Source organism: Stegostoma tigrinum, chromosome 7 (genome assembly GCF_030684315.1).
Source record: "Stegostoma tigrinum isolate sSteTig4 chromosome 7, sSteTig4.hap1, whole genome shotgun sequence".
NCBI lineage: Eukaryota > Metazoa > Chordata > Chondrichthyes > Orectolobiformes > Stegostomatidae > Stegostoma > Stegostoma tigrinum.
The window spans coordinates 39,193,424-39,215,520 of NC_081360.1; the positions used below are offsets into that span (position 1 = coordinate 39,193,424).

At 40.1% G+C, this 22,097-nt stretch overlaps 1 protein-coding gene across 1 annotated transcript in view; it reads right to left on the bottom strand.

Annotated features, from left to right (window-relative positions):
• Positions 1-7,224: 7,224 nt before the first annotated feature.
• Positions 7,225-22,097, bottom strand: part of itgav (integrin, alpha V) — a 120,240-nt gene continuing 105,367 nt past the window's right edge. The window contains exons 26-30 of the mRNA XM_048534142.2: positions 18,773-18,880; positions 15,212-15,325; positions 14,271-14,372; positions 14,056-14,178; positions 7,225-8,538 (exon numbers count right to left, since the gene is read on the bottom strand). Coding sequence (XP_048390099.1) covers positions 8,437-8,538; positions 14,056-14,178; positions 14,271-14,372; positions 15,212-15,325; positions 18,773-18,880 — 549 coding nt within the window. The 3' untranslated portion in view covers positions 7,225-8,436. The remainder of the gene's footprint in view (positions 8,539-14,055; positions 14,179-14,270; positions 14,373-15,211; positions 15,326-18,772; positions 18,881-22,097) is intronic.

Here is a 22,097-nt window from a genome sequence, read left to right on the forward strand (position 1 = left end):
CAACTATAGATATAGAATCCCTATAGTGTGGAAACAGACCCTTCGGCCCAACAAGTCCACATCGAACCTCAGGGCATGCCCCCTAGATCCGTTCATCCTATAACCCACCTAACCTACACCTCCCTGAACACTACGGGCAATTTAGCATGGCCAATCCATCTACCCTGCACATCTTTGGACAGTGGGAGGAAATCGGAGCACCTGGTGGAAACCCAGGCAGACATAGGGACAATGTGCAAACTCCACACAGACAGATGCCCAAGGGTGGAATCGAACCCGGCTTCCTGGTTCTGAGGCAGCAGTGCTGTTGCAATTGTCTCTTTCTGGCAGGTCGGTGAAGTCCTTTTTGAGCTTTCAAACCCACATCACTCCATCACCAAGATTGCCCTACTTCAATGTCTGCATACCTGTTCAGTCCATCTTTTCTTCTTCCCCCAGCACATCTGTCGCGAAACACTCCTGCTTATCACATTCAGATTTGGCTCATCCGACACATTCCTGTCGAGCTTCTCATCTTTGACTCTCTGTAGATTTCAGCTCATCCACCACTCTGATGCTTTGATATTAAATTATCGTATTTTTGAAGTCACTACATGGTCTTATTCCTCCTAATCTCAGTCAGTCATCAACAACCAGTCAATTTTCCATTATCTTTGAGCCCTCCTCCCATTCTGGTTTCTTGCACATCAATTACTGTGTGTCTTCAGCTGCCTCAGTCATAAGCTTTCAAATTTCCATACCAAACCTTTTCATAGTTTAACATTGTGCACTGTAAGAGGATTAATGGTTAAATTGCATTGTATCTTGGTGGAATAGACCCTTCAAGGTATACAGTAAATGTTCAAACATTGCTTCACAAGCCCCAAATAGCGATTTCAGAATCTCTCTTTTGGGTAGTGTCTACCTTATTTCTGTTAATTTGCATCTAGCTAACACTTCAACTCAATCAGAAATGCTAAGAACTATCAATACTGCAGTCAGAAATAACACAGCCCTTCTTTCTGAAGAAGGGTCCTGACCCAAAAAGTCAACTTTCCTGCTCCCCTGATGCTGCCTGGCCTGCTGTGCTCCTCCAGCTCCACAGTGTTATCTCCATGTCTCAACATATCCTGTTTTATCCCACTCCCAATTCTCCTCTCTTCGTTTGAGTCTTGCCGCATCATCACCACACACCTTTGTCCTTCACTTTGCAGCTGATGGACACCTACAACTTGTGTGTTTCTGTCAAGTTGCTCTGCGTGGAGGGACATCTGTGCATCTCATGCAAAAGATGCTTTCTCGCAACAGGGACACAATCACCTCATGGCTCAGCCTGGTAATCAAGACTCACCCATCCCTGAAATTCCATGATCTTTTCCTCATTGTATTTACTGTTGAGCCCATCAGTACAGAGCTTCTGCATATTCTCACGCACTGCTTTAATTTACAACTCTTTCTCCCTATATTATTTCTAGAGCCAAGCTGCGCAGGTTACTCATGCCAATCATTGTGCTGTACTGTCCTCCTTCCTGCCAATGGTTGTGGCCTTCTTTGATACCTCCTCCCACAGTAACCCATGTCTTCTAATGCATTATAATCTGTGTTTTGTAATGACAATTATTGTCATCTCTGCAACCAGCATACTGCCTCCAATCCACACGTGAATTTCCCAACTTCTCAACGATAGTAGTGGACCCTGCCATTGTCCCTTGACTTTCATTGAGCTGACCCTCAGTACTGACTGTAGCATTGCCCCACCTCCATCAACTGACTCAGATGGACAGCCTTACTGTCGGGTGACCAGGTCCTTGACTAATTGCTGTGCAGCTGTCCTACTGACTTACAATGGATCCCTAGAGTGGTTGTACTGAACCTGAAGGACAGGTCCTGATCCACCATACTGATACGAACCACCTGACCCTGACCACCCCAAGTGACTGACTGACTGTGTCTAAGCCTCTGGACTGATATTGGACACTGCTCTTGACTTAGTTTTCAGTCAGGGATTCCTGGCACAACATCTCCTTGACTTGACAGAACTTACTCTCCTTAGACTTTAAGATATAGCAAATTGATTGAAGCACAGTGTGTTTGTGGTTTAAGCTACTGGCACATGTTGCAGGTGTAACATGATGGTATATAGCAACACGTTTGACTGATTCACTGCTGACAACCATACCAAGCTTCATGTCTGCAATAATAGGCAAGACAGAAGTACGGCGTGCCTTCAAGTTCTGAATAAAGAGGTAAAATACAAAAAGGCAAGGCAGAGAGGCTATGAACCACAAGTACATGCAAAGTGAGCTTGCACTTAGGAGCCCCGAGTGGCATTCTGGTCAAATCCACAACATGCATGCTTGATCCTGTGCATAAAGTGTCCTGGCAGCAGCATTTCAATGAAAGATGCCAGTACAGCTTTGAAGTGGAGACCTATATTGCAAGTGGGTAAGTGATGTATCAAGAGGATGCAGAGAGGCTGGTATACATTCAATACCATCCATGGTGGCTGCTACCCATGCAGCATGGCCTGAGATTTTAGGGACTGCTGTCTAAGGTGGAGGACTGGAGGAACAACTTGTAAGCTGCAGATGCCAGGTACCTGCTTTGACTTTTATGGCAGGAGATCTCACCACTTACTTTATTTCCAGCATGTTCCCCATGGTAGGCTCATTCAGAAGGTCAGGAGGAATGGGATACAGGGGAACTTAGCTGCTTGGATACAGAATTGGCTGGCCAACAGAAGACAGCGAGTGGTAGTAGAAGGAAAATATTCTGCCTGGAAGTCAGTGGTGAGTGGGGTTCCACAGGGCTCTGTCCTTGGGCCTCTACTGTTTGTAATTTTTATTAATGACTTGGATGAGGGGATTGAAGGATGGGTCAGCAAGTTTGCAGACGACACAAAGGTCGGAGGTGTCGTTGACAGTGTAGAGGGCTGTTATAGGCTGCAGCGGGACATTGACAGGATGCAGAGATGGGCTGACAGGTGGCAGATGGAGTTCAACCTGGATAAATGCGAGGTGATGCATTTTGGAAGGTCGAATTTGAAAGCTGAGTACAGGATTAAGGATAGGATTCTTGGCAGCGTGGAGGAACAGAGGGATCTTGGTGTGCAGATACATAGATCCCTTAAAATGGCCACCCAAGTGGACAGGGTTGTTAAGAAAGCATATGGTGTTTTGGCTTTCATTAACAGGGGGATTGAGTTTAAGAGTGGTGAGATCTTGTTGCAGCTCTATAAAACTTTGCTTAGACCGCACTTGGAATACTGCGTCCAGTTCTGGGCGCCCTATTATAGGAAAGATGTGGATGCTTTGGAGAGGGTTCAGAGGAGGTTTACCAGGATGCTGCCTGGACTGGAGGGCTTATCTTATGAAGAGAGGTTGACTGAGCTCGGTCTCTTTTCATTGGAGAAAAGGAGGAGGAGAGGGGACCTAATTGAGGTATACAAGATAATGAGAGGCATAGATAGAGTTGATAGCCAGAGACTATTTCCCAGGGCAGAAATGGCTAGCACGAGGGGTCATAGTTTTAAGCTGGTTGGTGGAAAGTATAGAGGGGATGTCAGAGGCAGGTTCTTTACGCAAAGAGTTGTGAGAGCATGGAATGCGTTGCCAGCAGCAGTTGTGGAAGCAAGGTCATTGGGATCATTTAAGAGACTGCTGGACATGCATATGGTCACAGAAATTTGAGGGTGCATACATGAGGATCAATGGTCGGCACAACATTGTGGGCTGAAGGGCCTGTTCTGTGCTGTACTGTTCTATGTTCTATGTTCTATGTGGAAAAATAGGAAATTGCATATCAATAAAAGGTGAGATGAGCTAGTAATGGCATGCTAGTAGTGCTCATTCGTGAGATTCTTGTTTCAGAATGAAAAATTACATTGTAGAATCAGACATTTATCCCTGCATATTTTCCCAACTGACTTGCCACTGTCATGTTATTCAGGACTTTAGAAGACTGCCTTTAGATTTTTTTTCAGAAAATTCATTGTCATAGAAAAAAATTAGAATCTAGAGCAAAGTATTTCCAAGTTGCAGCAATGAGTCATGGTCAATAATTTGACTCCTCTCTTCCCAGAAACCAATGATTAAGTCTGCTTTTACAGCACAACTGGTCCATGGTATTGATTATAATGAACATGAGCCTTCTCTCACATCCCCGTTATCTGCCCATTAATTTCTCCCTTGTCTTTATCCAGCATTCTTTTGCTTTTTCTGGATACCAGTTGGAAAACAAATTTTAAAACCTGTATTCATATAGAGGTTTACATTCAAACTTAGAGTCCGTTATGTTTATTTCAGATATAGCTGGAATAAGCAAAGAAATGTGATCACCAACTGACAGTAGCAACCTTCATAATAAATGACACTTCATGCAAGAGTGGAATTGGTGATACAATTCATTAAGTAAGCTAGCACAGCTAATCTTTAATGGAGAAAGACTTCCTAACCACCTTAGGTGGAGTATATTTTGAAGTTTTGCAGAAACTCCATTCCATATATGGTAGCTAAACAAGTTTGGAGTACAGTTCCACAATATATTAAATGAGATAAAAGGATACTACTCATGGAGTATGGGCATTACTGGTCGACAGCATTCATTACTATCCCAAATTAATCTTGAATTGAATGGTTTGCTGAGCCAATTCAAAAAGGCAGTTAAAAGTAAATCATATTGCCGAGAGTGTGAAATCACACGTAGGTCAGACCAGGTGAGGCAAATTTCCTTCCCTAAAGGACATCAGTGAACCAGGTGGGTTTTTACCAATCAACACAAGCTTTATGTTCATCATCACTGCAACCACCTATCAATTTCTTTATGCATCTATTAATCAGTTCAAGGCCTTAAGCCCCTCAACTAAAATTTCAGATTAAACATGCATCCGTATACTCAGGCCCTCAGGATCACCTTTATCCCAGCAAAAACTTCCCCAAAATACGATTCTCTCTTCAACAAATGATTCTGAAGTAAGCACAAATTAAACGTTCAGTACCCTCAGCAAATACTCACATGTCCTATCTGTTCTGCTTCATTTTTCACTGCTGATTCAACAAATGTTCACCGTTAACCTCATTTTTATTCAAACTATTTACGACCGCATTTTTCCCTTCAAACTGATTTCTGATTTCATATAGTCTCTCTGATATGTACTCACACACTCAGCAACTGCACACTTACTCAGAATTAAATTTTGGATTCATTAGTGATTCTTCATAATTGAATTAGTAAGTGTCATTTGAACACCAGAAAACAACTCAGTCGGCTAAGCTTCACATTGTAAACCACCAATGCTTCTGAAAGTGAACAATGAACACAGGAACATAGCAATAAATGAAGGTAATACTCCCAAAGCCAAACTATAGTCCTGTGCATAAAACCATGTAATTGTTTTACTTCTTGCTACAAAAGCCCAATACCATGAACTCGGACTTTTATTTAGGAAGGTTTTACAATTACTTAGTCAGTTACTGTGTTTTCGTGAAAAGTCTTCCAGCATTCTGGATACGGCAAATTTTAGGTTCTGCATTCACCCTCTTCCCCAGTCCACCCTACCACCACCTCCTCCTCCTCCCTCTCCCATTCTTTATTACAGGTTTAGTCTCCCCTTTAGATACTCACCGCAAATACAGCAGTTCTCGCTATTTTCATCAATGGTCTGTGCATCAAATATTTCGGTACTACATTAATTATGGTGACATTGGAACTTACCACACTCAAAGCCTGAATGCCTAAATGCACAGCACAGTTTTAATAAAACAAAACAGCATTGAATACACAGAGGGTCTGTCAGCATCTTAAAGTAAAGTGAGCAGGTTTAGTAATTAGAAAGGACCTAAAACCATCATCAGCCATTCCTAGTCTCTGTCAGATGCTGACAAACAGACGTGCATTTCTGGTAATATTTTTATTTTTGACTCTCAATCCTTTCATAATCAATTCCTGTAATTTTAGCAGGTTATAATCATGAAAATAAATTAATAACAGAGAACATTACTGACAATGATGTGATGGAACCATCTTTGTGCAGTCATTAATATGCCACCCATCCAGAAATCGAGAACTAGAGACCATCACCTCAAGATGAGTTTGTGGTTATATTTTTCCATGTATTGTACTTATCCTGTAGTAAATTCTTGGAGATAGAGGTTCAAATACATCAATACAAAAGAAATTCTGAAAGCAACTTATACAAATAATGATAAAAGATGAATAATATAAGGATTATTGAACCCACATACAATATGATTATGGAAACATTTGGAACTGCTCTCTTGTTCTAAACCATCTTTTAACTTTAAACACCATGGTACGCTCATGCGTTTAAGCAACACAGATTCAAGTCTTTATTTGAGGCCTTGTTACTTCACAATTCCAGATCTGAGCCTCTCGCACACCCTGAAGTTAGACAAAGAAAGCTGGGCACTGCTGCTGGTTATGACAACATCTTCCGCGAGTTTCTAAAACACCTTGGCCTATGGGCCTGTTTCTGGTTGACTCAATATGCTGGTTCACATTTGAAGCCATTAGCTTCCTAAAACCAGGTAAAGGCTCAAAATTATAAAATTAACCAGCAAATATATTATCAAAATGCTTCAAATAGTAGAGCACCCAATCCTACAATGGATCGTGTTAGAAATGGAAAGCAAGAGTCAGCATGGGCCCAACAATATGCCCTTCATCTTTCTGAATTACTTCCAATGCCACATGCTTATATAGCTCTCTTAAACTCTTTCCCAAGTTACAGACAGCCTGGATGTGAAATACTGGTTTAGTGTGGACTCTCATTCCCACAGCACACACCAGTATTACCATTATATTAACGGTGCTGGTTAGACATAATTGTTGGTAAAAACGTTATAATTGAAGTAATGCTGTAATTGGGGAACAGAAGAAATCTTGTTAGCAACAGGATACATTGGAGAGATTTGTCTGGAAATTGTCCTGGAACGGAGGACTTTGCTGGGCCATTTCCAATGATGGTGAAGAATCAGTGATGTTGCTATCACATCTAACAGCAAGTGTGGATGACAGATTTCCTTCCGTAAAGAACACTCGTGAACCAGAACTCTTTTTTTTACAATAATGGTTACATTCGCTTTCATTAAGTTTTTTTTAATTAATTTCAAATTTCACCATCTGATATGGTGAGATTTAAAACGATGTCTCCTGAACATTAGCCTGGATTACTATTGCAGTGGCATCACCACTGTCCCTTATTAGTTTTAAAAAAAAAACAGACTCTTGAAATTCACATCCCATTTATTCCCTTTAAAAAAGCCATGAAATACAATCACCCAAATGCATATGTGAGCAATTAAAGAACAAATGTGAATCTTAAAAGATAAAACAGGGCAAAAACCACTTATTTCCCTCTTCATTATAAATCTGCAGGGTCATAAACCAATCCTAAAAAATTACATCATTTGTGCATTTTCTTTTTATTACACATACCATCTTTAATAATCAATTGGCATATCTATACTTCACAAACATAAGTTTTTTTTAAGAACTGTAACATACCTCAATTGTTGATTCTGACTAGAATAATTTGTACAAACAAGACATAAAGGCTAATGCACTCAATAGCATTGTGATCTGCTGAATTATTTTGGGACATGGGATCTTCGAGTTGTAATTAAATTCTTGACGCAGTAACACAGAAGTCTGTAACAGAATGGTTGTGTTTACCAACTCATATATTGCAACTGCAAGGTCAGCAGAAGATGGTATTCGGGGGTAGGGTGGAGTGTTAGGTCAGTGGTTGTGGTGGGAAAATGGTCACGATAAGAAGAGTCCATAGTAAATAGGACCAGAATATCTCACTATAGTGCATCATACACCTTATCACTAATTTCAATGTTGACCAAAATAAATGCAACAAACCTACAGAACATATTACCCTCTATTTGCCCAATATGGACAATCATATCATAATACGTTCCAAAACTTTTTAAAAATACATTCTCATTGTAAAACCACTTTGCTTTCATCCAAATAAATTGACAACAGTCATTTAATGCTACAAAATGATAGGTTAAATCAATTAATGCATTTAAGAGGAATTGTTCTTAAATGACTTTCAATGATTTGCTTTTCAGTGAGGATCTACTAACTTGTGATATTGCACTTCAAAGTTAAAATTGAAAACACAGTTTGCTATAACCGCAACAATGGCAATGAATTTCACCATTTTAAACCTGCAACAATATACAGATTTTGAAGTGCTAATCAGTGCAATGAAATACAAGAACCACATCAGTAGGAACCAGAAAAGCTAAATTTATATTGCCCTTGCTCAATATTTGTACCTACCAACATGTCAATACAAATAAAGAGGCTAGTGCAAACTGCATTCTTGGCAGTTCATTTCACACCACGTTAGTCAAATTGTTCACTTCAAGTCCAGGGTTTAGAGTAATTTGAGTTCCAGGCAGTTTTTGTAACTGATGGCAGTTACGTTTCTGTGGCTCCATCCCCATTCATTTCTTGTGGTTGCAGTTGCTGCCGTTCAATGGAATCTTTACGTGGCGGTCGGACACGTTTGAAAAAACCAAACTGTAAAACATGATTCATAAATTGAAAATCACTTGATTTGAACAATGCCAATATGCAACATCACAAGACATAAATCTTAGGAATTCCTCTGCAGAGTTTAGTCCAATCTGTTGCATAGGCAACCAGGCTGGGCAATGATGAAGGTTTTTAAACATGTTATTATTGTTTGAGAACTTCTGTTCTAAAGTGGAGGAACGATGTATAGTTTTAAGTTGAAATGATATTTTTATTTTGTGCATTAACAAGGAGAAAATACGGAGCTGAGTTTTCTAATTGCCAACTGAAGTTCGCTGGCAAGTGAAATTCAAGGCGCTTGGTCTGCCATAGCTCAGGATGAATTTTCTCACATGTTCTTCTGCATTTCACTTCATTAATGTGCAACCAAGACGTTGAGCGTGTTTCCTAAGGTATCACTTGGTGAGTAAGGCAGAAGTTGTGCAATAGTAACAACCTCTCTCTCAATATCAGCAAAATGAAACAGCTGATCACGGATTTCAGGAAGAAAGGAGGAGGACATGCCCCTATCTACCTTAATGGAGCTGAGGTAGAGAGGATCAAGAGCATCAGGTTCCTAGGAGAGACGCTACGTGACAACCTGTCCTGGACTTCCCAAGCAGATGTGAAGGTCAAGATGGCACAACAATTCCTCTTCTTCATCACACAGCTCAAGAAATTTGGCATATGCATAAAAACCTTCAACAAATTCTACAGATGCACCATGGAAAGCATACTATCGAAGTGCATAATGGCCTTGTACGGCAACTGCTCTGCCCAAGACCATTAAGAAACTACAGAAGGTTGTGTGCACAGCTCAGGCCATCGCAGAAGCCAACCTCCCACCCATAGTTTCCAATAATACTTCTTGTTGCTGCAGAAAGGCTGCCAACATCATTAAAAGACCCCTCCCACTCCAGTAACACACACAAGAACAGCCTCCTCCCTACCATTATTAGACTGATAAATAGACTCTCTAACTTCAAATAATGTTGATCTTGCTAACGTTGATCATGCTTTGTGCATCTTCTGTGCAGTTATTAACTTGTATACCTCACAGTTTGCTTTGATCTGCCTGTAATGCTCGCAAAACAAAGCTTTTCGCTGTACTTATGACTTCAATAAATCAAATCAAATCAAAATCAAATCAGCATTTCTGTGGCTTTCCATCTTCCATGCCTAGGCATCCACATTTAAAACCCAGCTGCTCGCCCCTTCAACGCCTCAAGCCAGGAAGTACACCTTACACAGTGGTGCTCGACCCTAAAAACGTCTGAGGAAAGGTAAATGATTTTCTGAAGAAGGGTCCAGACCCGAAATGTTAGCTTTCCTGCTCCTCTGATGCTGCGTGGCCTGCTGTGTTCATCCAGCTCTACACGCTGTTATCTGTGAGGAAAGGTAAGCTAGCTCCCCATATTTATTGGTCAGAGATCTGAAGGTGCCAGTGGATGGGATTGTGAGAGAGCACAGAAGCACTCTTCTCTGCTGAATAGCAAAAGAGACAATGCCAACAGTCCCAGCCCGCCTGGACAGAGGCTGGCATATCTTATTACTCAGGCTCAAAATCTTGTGTTTTTAATAAATAATGTGGGCCACACAGAGGCTAGCAATCCATAACTTAGTGCTAATCTTAATATTAGGAACTAACACTTTCTGGTTTCTCAGTCGAGGAAAGGAGAACTGGAATTGGGATAGTTGGGTTACTAAATGAGATGTAAACTCAAACAATTGCAATTCACGGGTGAGACTCAGAATATTTGAGACTTGGAAGTCAGATATTTTGCTAGGAGATGAGAATTTGACTTTTTCATTCTCACCTAATTTTGTTATATACTCAGCATTACTCTTGCCACATCAGGGAGAGAAAACTCCATTTTATTTTTGTTTCATTTTAGGTTTGTTCAGTGCATGGCCCAAGGATGGCTGAAGATTTGTTTTCTTTACAGGCATTTCATAGATCACAGAATCCCTACAGTGTGGAAACAGGCCCTTCAACCCCACACCGACCTTCAGAGCATCCCACCCAGACCCATCCCTCTATAGCCCATCTTCTCTACACATCCCTGAACACTACGGGCTTTAGCATTGCCAGTCCACCTAACCTGCATATCTTTGGACTGTGGGAGGAAACCGGAGCACCCAGAGGAAGCCCACACAGAGACTAAGAGAATGTGCAAATTCCACACAGACAGTCGCCCGAGGGTGGAATCGAACCTGGGTCCCTGGCGCTGTGAGACAGCAGTACTAACCACTGAGAGGTATTTAAAACTTTGAGTGAATTGTTTAAAGTATTAGAAATAGAGGTAGACAAAATAAAAAGTAGGTGTTGCCTAGCATCAGAAGTCTAGTAACCTGAAGTCACAACCATCCAGAAGTGAATCAGTGTACAAGTTCATGCAGAGAAGAGATCCCTAATAGCAGAGGTTCTATTTGTATGGCTGTATCCAAAACAGTGAGTGCAGGGATTTGGGGGAAGTTCTGAGCTGCTTAAGGAAAGGTTTCAGAAAGAGAAGACTAATGTCAGAGAGGAAAACATATGACAAGGTTATTGAAGACACAAGGTTACGGAACATGTATTAAATAGTAACTGAGCTGAATCAGCGGCTTGTTTAAAGTTTCAGGAAGAGGCATTACTAAAGGAAATAATATGGAGTGAAGGTACAGAACATTGCAGGAAAGAAAGCTGACTGCAGCTGTCTCAGCTGAGCAAATAATTTCAGTGTGGAGACAGGGGTCACCCTTTGCTGAGATTTGAATATCTATAAGGTTGTAGTGTGGGGAAAGGGTTGAATACGTATTTCTGATATTTGAAATAAGAATAAATTTCAAATACTTCTTGTACAATATAACATTGTAGGTGTCTTCTTTGCTTGTAACAAATTTCTACATTCTTTGTTAAAATTACTTTGGCACCTCTTGTGAATATGTTCAGTGATTATTATAACAAAAAAAACACTTGTCTTTCAAGCCCCATCTCACTCGGGGATCTGACTTGTTAATATTACTATCAGTTGGGACCTTAATAGGAGATGGAGTGATTCAGGTTCAGGCCACAAAACCAGGATGGACTCAATAGTAGGTTCCATATTCATTCTTTAATACACTTCTTCCCACTGGGTATACCAACTGCTGATCCTTTGACCAAGTGAGACAAGGCAGGCAGAATCTTGTGGAGGTGGAGACATAGTGGGGTTCCTGGTAACTGGACAAGTAGCAAAAGCCCCACCTCTTCTCCTTCTGTGAAAGCCCACCACAACTTGTTCCATTCAGGTGGCTGACTGCCCCCAACAGCACAGAGCTTCTAGCCAATCAGAGACCAGTCGCTGTATTCAATTATCGTTGCGAGTTGGACAGCAATGGTTGCTTATAGTCCAACACTGACCCACAGCAGAAGATGGTCAGCCGGGGAGGGATGAAGGAAGGGGATTAGCAGGGTATGAACTTAAAATTACCTCTCCACTTTCTTGATATGAGGCCCCTCAACGCTGAATGCCCTTAGTGAGTGCCCCTGTGTTAAGTATGGTTAGCTTGACCAGTACTGGTTCTGTATAAAATTGATCTACCATTAAAGCTTAACGCACAAGATTCTACATACCACCTCATGGGATCTCCTGAAGCAATCTGTTCCCTAAACTGTGTGACTATAGGACATTTCAGACAGTCACATTGCTGGAATGTAGGCTATATCAGGAAAATATTGCAGATTTGTTTCCATAAAAGGACATTAGTTGACCAGGTGAATTTTTACAATCCACCTGATTGTTATTATTTTCTCCATTGCTGATACTAGCTTTATATTCCAGATTTATCAATGAATTTAAATTCATATCCTCAGAGCATTAGCTCCAGTCTCTGATTTATCAGTGCAGTGACATTACTACTATGCCACCATTTTCCCCACGACAGACGTACTCCATTTTATGCAAAGATGCTTGCTGCCTATACTAACATTGAGGTCGGGAAATTATTGTTGGGGAATGGGTAAAAATGAGATAAAATTTAAATGCATAAAACCTGAAGAAAACATGCAGCAGATGTCAAATAATCTCAGCAATGACTGTGCACTAATATCAAGACCTAAAAAACAAATGCAGAGGAAACTGGTAAAAACGTAAGGAAGTTGTTAAAGTAAATTTTGCCCGTTATCTAATTTACCAGTTGTACAGAGCATTGGCGACACTTTACCTAGTGTTCTGTGCACAGTTTTTGTCTCCTTATGCAAGGAATGACATACTTACCATAGATCGAGTGTAACAGAAGTTCATCAGATTAATTCCTGGGATAGTGAGATTGTTTTAGCAGTAAAGATTGAGGAGATTGGGTCTATATTCTTTGGAAATTGAAGTTGTTACAGGGCGGATATAAATAAGATGTATCTCCTGGCTGCTGAGTCTGAGACTGGGGACAACCTTAAATGGGTCAACTGTCACTCAGATTGTGGTGGTGAAGAATTCCTTCACATACCGAGTGGGGGAATTCTCTACCCCAGAGGGCAATGGAAGTTTAATCAATGGGCATGAACTATGAAATTGATAGATTTGTGAAGATGACTGACATCAATAGATATGGAGATTGTGCAGGAAAGTGACATTGAGACGGATGATCAGCCATCATCTAACTGAATAGTGGAACAGTCTTGCCAGGCTGACTGGTTTCTCCTGTATCAGGGGTTAAATACAAACAAGGGCATAATTTTATGGAGTATCAGTTTCATGTGTTTATCTTCCAAATTTATATTTGATATTATATTTTCAGGTCACAAATGTCATAAACCAAAAATACCTTTTTTAAAAGCCATAAGCAATTTTATTTGCTCCCCTTCTAAATGATTTTGTGATGCTGAGATCAACATGTTCTGCCAGTTTAGAATTTAAATTCTAAAAGTCTTTCTATGTACTTAGGAAATTCATGAGGTTGTGTATTGTTCAAGGTTTTCGCATGATCTATATGGAAGAATTTAATTCCTTCCAGTGTCACACTTTTAATACATTGTTAATGGCAATTTAACTGTAAAAACAAACCTTCCAACTGTTAGACCTTGCTGAATGGGTGTGACTGGGTTTTTAAATGGTGTGAAAACACAGTTATTGTTTTCTGTCCAATGACCCTCCTTCAGAACCTTTCTGACTAAGGGCCACTGGAGTCAAAATGTTAAATCAGTTTTCTCTCCACAGATGCCACCAGGCCTGCTGAATTTTTCCAGAAATTTCTCCTCTTGTTTCAGATCTTGAGCATCTACAGTTCTTTGTTTTATTTTAAAATCATATGCCGAGTTCATATCACTACTAAAATTAAAGTTACCATAGTCTTAGCAGACAATAACGGAAGGGAGAGGTTGAGAAGGAGAATTCTTCATGGTCGCCTCTGAATTTCAGACTAAAGAAAACAAGATTTTGTACTGCATCTCAAACTGTTTCAAAATGACCGAAAGGCAATGTAGTTAAGGTTCTACAATCCAGCAATATTTCTGTACCTTACAACAGTGATTGACTAAAAGAAGCTTGACAACAGAATGTTACTTACTTTATACATGACAAATACCAAGAGAGCTAGAAGGAGTAGACCAGCTAGGAGTGCCAATATAATAACCCAAACTGGCACTGGGTGAGGAGTTATCACCTTATCCCAAGTCACCAAAGTAGTAACCTGCATATTTAAAAAAAAAGAAAAAGGTTAAAATTTGATTTTAAAAACAGGAATTTTATTTTCAAAAATATTAACGGACCTAAAATGCTTACCACAATGGATCCAGTAGGAAGTTCAGCAGAGAAGTTCTTATATGGCATTTCAATGACACTGTACGATGCGGAAGCCATCAAGGAGTATGACTGATTCTCTTTCTAGTTATATGAAGGAGAAATGATAAGGACATATGTTTTGATGACATCATATACATTAAAAATATGTACATGCAAGTTCCCACAGAATCATTAACTGTTTTATCATTCTTTTAGCTACTAGTTCACACTATTCCCTCTAACTGTCCTTCATGAGTAGGGGAGCAGGGAAGTGTTGTTGAATGTAAGACACTTGTTAGACCTCACTTGGAGTACCCTGCGTGGTTCCAGGCACCACGTTACAGGAAGGATGTGAACAAATTGGAGGCAGTGCAGAAGCAATTTACAAGAATAGTTTCAGGAATGGGGAACTTCAGCCATGAGGATATGTCAAAGAATTTGGGACTATTCTCCTTTAGAGAAAAGATCTGAAAGAGATTTTCAAAAATCAATGTGCTGGATGGAACAGACGAAGAGTAACTGTTCCTGCTCCTAAAAGGAGAAGGGTGGATAGATTTAAATGATCTGCAAAAGAACCACAGTGAAGTGTGCAAAAAAACCTTTCACTCAGCTCATGGTTAGAGTATGGAATACACTTCCTTGAAGTGTGATGGAGGCAAGTTCAGTTGAAGTATCTTGAGGGCACTGGATGATTACTTGCGTAAAAATAATGTGAGCAAGGCTCTGGGGGAAAAGCAGGAGACTGGTATTCGGTATTGAAGCTCATTTAATGAGCTGGTGCACGTGCCAGCACAATAGGCCAAATAGCCGCCTCCTCACTGTAAGACTTCTGTGATTTTGCAATGTAACAGCAAGAAATAAAACAGCAAAATTACTATAAAACAAAGAATAGAATTGATGAATACACTAAACTTGTTAAAAAAAGTCTTTCTGCCACTCACTTTCATGAATGTTTCACCCCACAGTCGTGACCGGACATGCAGAACTACACTCTTGTCTCTTTCCAGCCTGCCAATCTGACAGTTAATTTTCACACATTCTGCATTGTCACATCCCTGCAGAAACCAAGAGGAGACATCACCATCATCACCTTTCCCTTTCACATAATACAAATACTTGGAATTGTCACAATATTATGGCACAGCAAGAGGCCACTTTGCCCACCAGGCCCTCGCCAGATGAAAAACAAGGCACACAGCCTAATCCCACTTTCCAGCATTTGGCTCATAGCCCTGCAGAATACAGGACTGAAGGCATGTATTTCTATACCTTTTAAAATAGTTGAAGGTTTCTGCCACTATTATCCTTTCAGGCACTGAGCTCCAGGCCCCTATAAGTTTATATCTCAATTTTCTCCGATATTTCTAACATTTTATGCCTTGCTGAGGTTTTCCCGGCTAAGGTAAATAAAGTATCTGATGTCCCCTCTCTTACTGACACCTGAAGGAGGAGTCAGACTCCAAAAGCTTGTGTCTTCAAATAAACCTGTTGGATTATAACCTGGTGCCATGTTTGACCTTGTCTACCCCAGTCCAACATCAGCACCTTCACATCATTCTAACAAATGATTATTGTAGCTCCAGCACGATCTTCCTACATTTATATCCTATCCCTTAGCGAACAAAGGAAAAGACTGCATCGGTCTTCTTAACCACCTGACCTGCCGCCTTCAGAGATCTGTTGAATTTCACTCAACGTCCAAAATTCATTTACACCCTTCATTTATTGTGTACTCCATAGCCTTGATTGACCTCCCCCTTCTCAGGTTGAACTCCATTTGCCACTTTTCTACCCATTTGCTCCATGAATACCTTTCTGCATTCTATAGTTTTGTTTCTTGGATTCTGCAATATAGCTAATTTTGTGTTACCTACATACGTAATTTATGTCCATATTGTTGGCATATGCCACAAAAAGCAGAAGCTCCAATATGGAGTCCTGTAAAATCCCACTGGAAACACACAGTCTTCCAGTTGCAAAAAGACCCATTTACCGTTATCCTTTGTTTCATGCTACTGATTCCGTTTTGTATCCTGCTTACTAAATTCCCCAGGATCATATGCATTTTTATTTCTTTACATCAGTCTGCCAAATGGAGGATTGATTTCAGTAATGCTTTTGACAATGTAGACCACATTGATTGCTGCACCCTTATCCATCCTCCTTGTTGATTCCTCAAAAACTTAATCACGTTAATCAGAACTCGTCTTCCCTGAACAAGTTCACCCTGACTATCCTTCACTAATCTATGTCTTTTTGCATGACAGTATAAACTGTCTTTTAAAATTACCCGTGACTGAGTTTAGTCTGAGAGGTCTCAAATTATTTGGTCTATCCTCTGACATTTAAAAAATTAACATTAATCCAATCCTTTATCCTCACACCTTCATCAAATTAGGATTAGAAAACAAACATCAGACCTTCCACTATTTCCTCGTGGTTTATTTTAACAACCTGAGGTATAGTTCATCTGCAGTAGTGATTTTCCACTTTCAAGGACCTTAATCCCATTAACGCTTTCTCTCTCACCATATTCGTCGCATTGAGTATTCCAAACTGTCCTTCTGAGCTACAATATCTACACACTTCTCTGGTTTTACGAAGACAGCTGCAAAATATTCATTAAGAATCATATCAAAGTCTTTTGCCTCTACACTATTTATATATTTTTTTCTTTTACACACCCTACTTGTTATCTTCTTAATCTTAATGTGTTGAACTTATTACTATTATTCCCTCTATAGTCAGCAGGAAGTAGAGGAGCAAATATGTCAAGAGATCTCAGATTTCTGTACGAATAATAGTGGTAATGATAGGGCATTTTAACTTTACACTGTGGGACTGCCATAGTAGGCGTTTACAATTATAACATTTAAAAGCCAATAGGACAGGTACATGAATAGGAACGGTTCAGAGATATGGGATGAACACGGGCAAATGGGACTAGTTCAGTTTAGGATACCAGGTCAGCATGGACGAGTTAAATTGAAGGGTTTATTTCCATGCTGATGAATCCATGACTCTAGAAAACATATTTGGGTTCATTTTGATTTTGTTTGCCAACATTCTTTCATTCCCTCTCTTTGCTTTCCTAATTTCTTCTTTGATTGTGTCCTTCCAGTTCCGAGCTTTCTAGACTCCTTCTAGTTTTTTGCAGTCTTAAGTTTGGTGTGTCAGACATAAGCCTTCCTTTTCTGCTACATCTTACCCTATAAACTCTTTGCCGTCCAGAAGACACCTGATTTTACCAAGCCACTATTCTGCTTTATGGGAACATATTTGTTCCCAACCCCTAAATTCTCCCCACCGCTTAGAAAAATTTGCCTTGCCCCAATTTGGCAATGTAAACATCTTCATTGTTCTTTTCCATAATTATGTTAAAACTAACTAAATTAATGATCAGTCATCCATCTGCATTGCTTCTTTCCTCAAGCTAAGTCCAGAACTTATTCAGCTTGCTACACTTTTGCCAAAATATTTCTCTTGAATGTGCCTCAAGAATTTTACTTACAGTTCCTTTCAAATTTATGAGAACACAGCCTCAAACAGAGGTAAATACTTTTATTCATGAGCTTGACCCTAATCTCCTGAATTTCCCCTTTAAATCTATAGCTTCTCCATATTTATAAAAACCTTATCCCACAATACATTTTTTAGATTAAGCTTTTAATCACAACTTCTTTCACCCTCCCCTCTACTTAATGTATTGGAGTTCTAAATGTTCGAAGCACAACTGGCAAATGAGTTATTTCTGAAATTGACATTAATCAAACAGCATTTCTGAATGTTCGTGGTCCCTAAAATTACTATCAGCTTTTCAAACCTAGGAATTAAAAAAAATCTTACCCAATCTCCCCATCATCGTTGTCACTCACCCCAAGCAGCAGCAAATGCTACTGTGCTCTTATTGTAATGGCTTTTCGAAAGATACTTACTTTCTGATCAAACATTAAAAAAAATTAATATCTTTTATGTGAGTCTGCATATCGTCATGTAACTAGTTAACTAATTTCAACCATTAATTATGCAGTTGAATTCCCAGAATTCAAGAGAAAACATTTTCAGTTTCCATTGTTTATTGTTATTCTGTGATGCATTGAAAAAAAGCACATGGAAATATCAGGTAAATAACAGACTTGAACTTTGCTGTGATGGTTTAGTAGTTTGGTAGCCTTTTGGCTACCATTTTGAAATCCCAGTCATAAAGCAAACACACATATTGTGAAGTGTGTGTAAAATATGGTTTAACATAATTTGATGCATTTGGAGAAGAAAAAAAAAGGCATGCTCATTGTTTGATTTCACCTAAATTCCAGACGACTAGGAGATTAGGGATATTAGAATAAGCCGAGAAGGGTTCTTCCAATTCCCTACTTAAACAAATTTGTAGTAATGGTCTTCAGTAGCTAGCAATTCCACACAAAAAGACTTTCTGCTTAAAATTCTTCAACTTAAGCAGTAACAAATATTAGAATCATCTAAATACTATCCAAGATACATACCAGCACCTCAATACCTTCTGATTCAGTCGTGTCTCTGCGTTTTATATGATGATGATGTTTCGGACTTGCAGTTGGAGAGGTTGTCTGGTTTGCCATTGAGCTTGCACTCTGCAACAAAATAATGAGTAAAATAAAGTCACTGGAACATTTCTTGTATCATCTATGTAATAACAATAATTATTATGCATTTCCAAGTAACGTCCATCTCCAAACCCTTATTTCCAATATCTCTGCTGAATTTTTCCATTATAAAAGTTATCGATATTAATGATAGAAATTCTCTGTATAAGTAGTGTGCGTCTCAGCTTCTTGTTAGCAGTGGTTCAATAATAAACCGTTTGCAAAAAATTGTTCCCCAGTGTGCAATATCAAATGTGCCAGCCGCATTTCTCTTGAAGAATGCATTCATCTTAACTTTTCATGTGCAATGCAATGGAAAATTGAAAAATATTAAACAGTAGAATGCTGGATTTTGTCAAATTCCAAAATTATATATTGCCAGAATTGACAACTAGTTAACTAACACGAGGAAGATAATTTATAAATATTTCATCTGCATGCATGCTGCAGCCCAGCAAGAGCGCACAAGACAAAGTGTAAGTGTTTACATGCATCTTCAGCCAAATGTTCAGATGACCTCACAAGATCATCATTGATACCAGTATCCAGTTACTTCAGTTCACTCCATATGACTATAAACAACAACTGGGTGCACTGGACACGACAACGTCTATGAAACTTGAAAACAAATTCACCCTGTAGACTGCTCAAATCAGATGATTTACAACCGAGTAAAAAGGTAAATACAAACACGAGTGAGGAACTGGCCAAAGTTGGCTGGAATAGGTGCCCAGCAGAGAGGACATTGGAGCAGCACTGGCAGGGGTTTCTGGGGCTAATTTGTGAGACACAACAGATATTCATCTCAAGGAAGAAGAAACATGCCAAGGAAAAGATGAGACAATCGTGGCTGACAAGGGATGGCAGAAACAGCATTAAAACAAAAGATAAAGCAAACAGCGTGGCATAGATTAATCAGAAGCTAGAGGACTGGGAAGCCTATGAAAAAAACATGGGATACTTAAAAAACAATAAGGAGGAAGATGACAAAACGAGGGTAAGCTAGTGAGTAATCTAAGAGAAGACGACGACTTTTTTTTTGACATATAAAAGGTAAGACAAAGTGGACATTAGACTACAGGAAAATGAGCCTGGAGAAGTAGTAATGGGGGGAAAAGAAATAGAAAGGTGCTTTCCATCAGTCTTCATGGTGGAAGACACCAGCAGCATACTGGAACATCATCAGAGACGGGGTGGGGGGAAGAGAGGGGGCAGAGATGAGTGTAGTGGCCATCATTAAATACAAAGGTGCTGAGGAAGTTGAATAAATCACCCATACTGGATGCAGCATACCCTAGAGATCTGAAGAAGATAGCCAGGGACATTATGGAGGAATTGATATTGGTCTTTCAGGATTTGCTGAAGTCAGGGAGAATCCCAGAGGACTGGAAAATAGCTAATGTAACACCGCTATTTAAGAAGGGAGGGAGGCAGAAGACTGGAAATTATAAGCCAGTTTGCCTGACCGTGATCATTTATAAGATTTCAGTCCCATATTAAGGACAAGATTACAGAAGAGCATGTTAAAACAGGGATAAATCAGCATGGCTTCATTAAGAGGAGGACATGCCTGACAGATCTGTAAAAATTCTTTGAGGAGGTAATAAGCAAGTTAGATAAAGGAGAGCCCAAAAACGTGGTGTGTTTGATTTTCCAGAATGCCTCCGACCAGCTACCAAGCTGGAGACTGCAAAATAAGATAACAGCTTATCGTGTCAGTGACGAGGAAATGATATGGATAAGGGATTGGTGACCGGAAAAAGACAGAGTAGGGACAAAGGGGTCTTTTTTTGGATGGCAGCTCGTGACTAGAGGAGTTCCAGAGGGATCAGTGTCGGGACCAAATTATTCACATTATACATTAACGATCTGTTCAATGGAAGTGAGAATATTGTTTCATTTACAATCTCAACAACAAAGATGTGTGGAGTTGGAGGGACACAGCAGGCCAGGCAGCAGAGGAGCAGACAGGTTGATGTTTCAGGTCAGGATCTTTCTTCAGAAACAGGGACGAAGAAGGGTGCTCCAAAATAAATTGAGAGAGATTCAGCCCTGAAACTATTGACACTTCCTCTCTATTTATTTCTGAGTTCCCTTCTCCCTTCCCCCTCCCCATTTCAGAAGACGGGTCCCGACTTGAAACGACAGCTTTCCGGCTACTCTGATGCTGCCTGGCCTGCTGTGTTCGTCCAGCTCCACACGGTGGTTATCTCTGACTCCAGCATTTGCAGTTCTTACTATCTCTATGTGGAGGATCAGGCAGTGTTATGGAAGTGGGGAGACTGCAGAATGGCTTGGACTGGCTGGAGAGTGGGCAAAGAAATGGCCTGTGGAGTACAATGTAGCAATGTATGAGGTTATGCAATTCAGAAAGAAGAATAGAAATGCAGGCTATTTTCTAAATGGGGAAAGGCTTCAGAAATCTGAAAGGCAAAGCGACTTAGGAGCCCTAGTTCAAGATTGTCTTAAGGTTATCATGCAGATTTAGTTAGCAGTTAGGAAGGCAAATGCAACATTAGCATTCATTTCAAGAGGGCTAGAATACAAGAACAGAAATGTACTACTAAGGCTCTACAAGACTCTGGTCAGGCTGCATTTGGAATAGTGTGAGCAGTTTTGGGCCCCATGTCTGAAGGATGTGCTGGCATTGAGGGGGTCCAGAAGAGATTTACAAGCATTATCCTAGGTATAAAAGGCTATCGCGTGAGGAGCAACTGAGAACTGTGGGCCTGTATTCGATGGAGCTTAAGGAGGATGAGGAAAGACCTCAGTGAAACTTACAGAATGCAGAGAGGCCTGGATAGAGTAGATGTAGAGAAGACGTTTCCACAGGTAGGAGAGACTAGGACCCAAGGGCACAGACTCAGAAATGAAGGGACAACCCCTTAGAACTGAGATGAGAAGGAATTTCTTCAGCCAGAAGTTGGTGAATGTGTGCAACTCGCTGCCACAGAAGGATCTGGAGGTGAAGTCGTTAAATGTATTTAAGACAGAGATTGTTAAGTGGATCAAAGGTTACCAGGTGAAGACAGAAGAATGGTGTTGAGAAATATATCAGCCATGATTGAATGGCAGAGCAGACTCGAAGGGCCAAATAGCCTAATTCTCTCCTATATCTTATGGTTTAACATGACTGGTAAGTTTACGATCTGCATGCCAGAGCAGGCTTGATCCTTTACCTAAGATGTTCTAAGACATTGATAGT